Genomic DNA, 2,500 nt, shown 5'->3' on the forward strand with positions numbered 1-2,500 from the left:
TGTATGTGTTAGGGCAGTCATGGGTGAGCGGTTAGGGTGTCAGACTTGCATCCCAGAGGTTGCCGGTTCGACTCCTGACCCGCCAGGTTGGTGGGGGGGTAATCAACCAGTGCTCTCCCCCATCCTCCTCCATGACTGAGGTACCCTGAGCATGGTATCGTCCCACCGCACTGCTCCCCATGGGGCGCCACTGAGGGCTGCCCCCTTGCACGGGTGAGGCATAAATGCAATTTCGTTCACTTTCACGCTTTCACGCTTTCACTTTCTTTCACTTTCATATAAAATATCCTTTATCTTCTGACAAAGCCTTGTGGTCCAAATGTATCCTGTTTCAGAGGTGTTGCTATGTCAAAGTTGCAGTAACTACAATATCCAACTCAATACCACAACTTTTAAGGCCTTTTTCTCAGTTTCAATGTTGGCTTTTTCACTGCGCTTTGCCTTTGTAGGGCAGAAACGATTAACCTGTTAAGACACAGCCTTATAAATTTGCTGGGTAACACTTTATTTTAGGTACACATCTATTAGCACTAATACATACAATGTCCCTGTATAAGTAACTTGTAAGGCATGTACTAAGCAAACTAAATTGGTAATAAATCCCTTATTGTGCATGAACAAGACATTTGCGAATACATGCCTAACAAATGTTTAATTTCGCTTTGTACATGCCTTACCAGTTACTTATACAGGCACATTGTATGTATTAGTGCTAATAGATGTATCCCTAAAATAAAGTGTTACCATTTTCTGTTACCAAGATGGCAATGACCAAGTCGTAGTGCATTACTAAAAGCCCTGTGTTATGTCATAGTATTGCAGTACTATGGTACTTAACTATTCAATGGCTAGCTATTACAGTGTGCCACTGGAGGTACAACGTGCATTAAAGTCAGTGGTGTGGTCTACTTTTTTATGGTGAGTATACTGTATATTTGAGATTTTTAGAAGTGGGTATACTGTATATAATTGTGCTATTCAAAACAATGGATCAATCAATTTTAAGTGGTTATACTGAAATCCCTGAATTTTAGAAGTGGGTATACTCTGTATACCCGCGTTCTACGTAGACTACACCACTGATTAAAGTGGTTAATGAAAAAAAATGTAAACTCACCAGGCCCCTCCGGACCAAGTCGTATTGCATTACTAAAAGCCCTGTGTTATGTCATAATAGTGTAGTACTAAGGTACTTAACTATTCAATGGCTATTACAGTGTGCCACTGGAGGTACAACGTGCATTAAAGTGGTTAATGACAAAAAAATAGTCATCTCACCAGGCCCCTCGGGACCCTCGTCGAAAGGGGGCGGTTCCAGAAAGTGTCCGTAGACGGTCTTGTTGACGGTGCCCAGCGAATTGGAGGCCACCAGCGTGTAGTTGCCGTTGTTGAGGTGCGTGGGGTTGCGGAAGCTCAGGCAGCCCTCCAGGAAGTCCCGGTACGGCTCGGCGTAGAGCTCCACGCGGATGAAAGGCGAGATCAGGATCTCCTTGCCCCGGTGGAACCAGCGCAGGTTGGGCTGCGGCTGCCCGCGCACGCTGAACTCCATGCAGGACTCGTGGCCGTGCTCGGGCTCGGCCAGCTTCAGGATCACTGGAGGATCTATGGAGGAGAGACATGGGACATTATGTAGGTTTAGATATACATAAAGACATGCTGACTCTATGCAGGACTCGTGCCCGTGCTTCAGGATCACTGGAGGATCTATGGAGGAGACCAGAGGAGATTCTAGGATCAGATGGGGCCCCAAGCAAAAATGCAAAAGAATGAACATTTGAACCAAAATCGCCACACCTGTGGTAAAGTGTGGGCTGTTATTCACTATCTAGGGGCTTGGGGGCCCCAAGCGGCTGCCTGCCTTGCCTGGTGGCAAGATGCGCCTCTGGAGGAGACATGGGACATTATGTAGGTTTAGATATACATAAAGACATGTAGAGAGAAGAGTTCATCCAGGCACTCCAAAATAAGGTGTCCAAACGGGAAGTTAAATTAAAAAGCCTTTATTGGTACTGGGCTGGATTTTGGCTTTTTAATGTAACCCCAGCCCAGTACCATTAAAGGCTTTTTAATGTAACTTCCCGTTTGGACACCTTATTTTGGAGTGCCTGGATGAACTCTTCTCTCTACATGAACTGATCCCCGATATCCAAGAGCACCCAACAAACTTGAATGAACACACTGAAGACTGCTTGAGCTTCAACCCACCTGTGTGCTTTTCATACATGAAGACATGAAGAGTTCAGATGCAAAACCCCCTAAGTGACTTTTCAGAAAATAATCTTAATTCATTTTTATTTAATACAAAGCTATCAAAATTGCATATTTTTTAATTTTATTTATTTAATATAACTATTTATATGTATCATCGAGTACATGAATGTAAACCAAACCAACAACGGGGTTCTCTAAAAATACAGAAGTGCAGGTCTTCAGAAATGTTAGGGGGTTTTGCATCTGAACTCTTCACATGCTGACTCCATGTAAATACGTGCTGAACTCC

The 2,500-nt window shown here is 44.0% G+C and overlaps 1 protein-coding gene across 1 annotated transcript in view; it reads right to left on the reverse strand.

Moving 5' to 3' along the window:
• Positions 1-2,500, reverse strand: part of ntrk3b (neurotrophic tyrosine kinase, receptor, type 3b) — a 414,735-nt gene that overhangs the window by 189,043 nt on the left and 223,192 nt on the right. Inside the window, exon 8 of the mRNA XM_063190108.1 lies at positions 1,279-1,602. Coding sequence (XP_063046178.1) covers positions 1,279-1,602 — 324 coding nt within the window. The remainder of the gene's footprint in view (positions 1-1,278; positions 1,603-2,500) is intronic.

The sequence above is a fragment of the Engraulis encrasicolus genome, chromosome 23 (assembly GCF_034702125.1).
Source record: "Engraulis encrasicolus isolate BLACKSEA-1 chromosome 23, IST_EnEncr_1.0, whole genome shotgun sequence".
Lineage (NCBI taxonomy): Eukaryota > Metazoa > Chordata > Actinopteri > Clupeiformes > Engraulidae > Engraulis > Engraulis encrasicolus.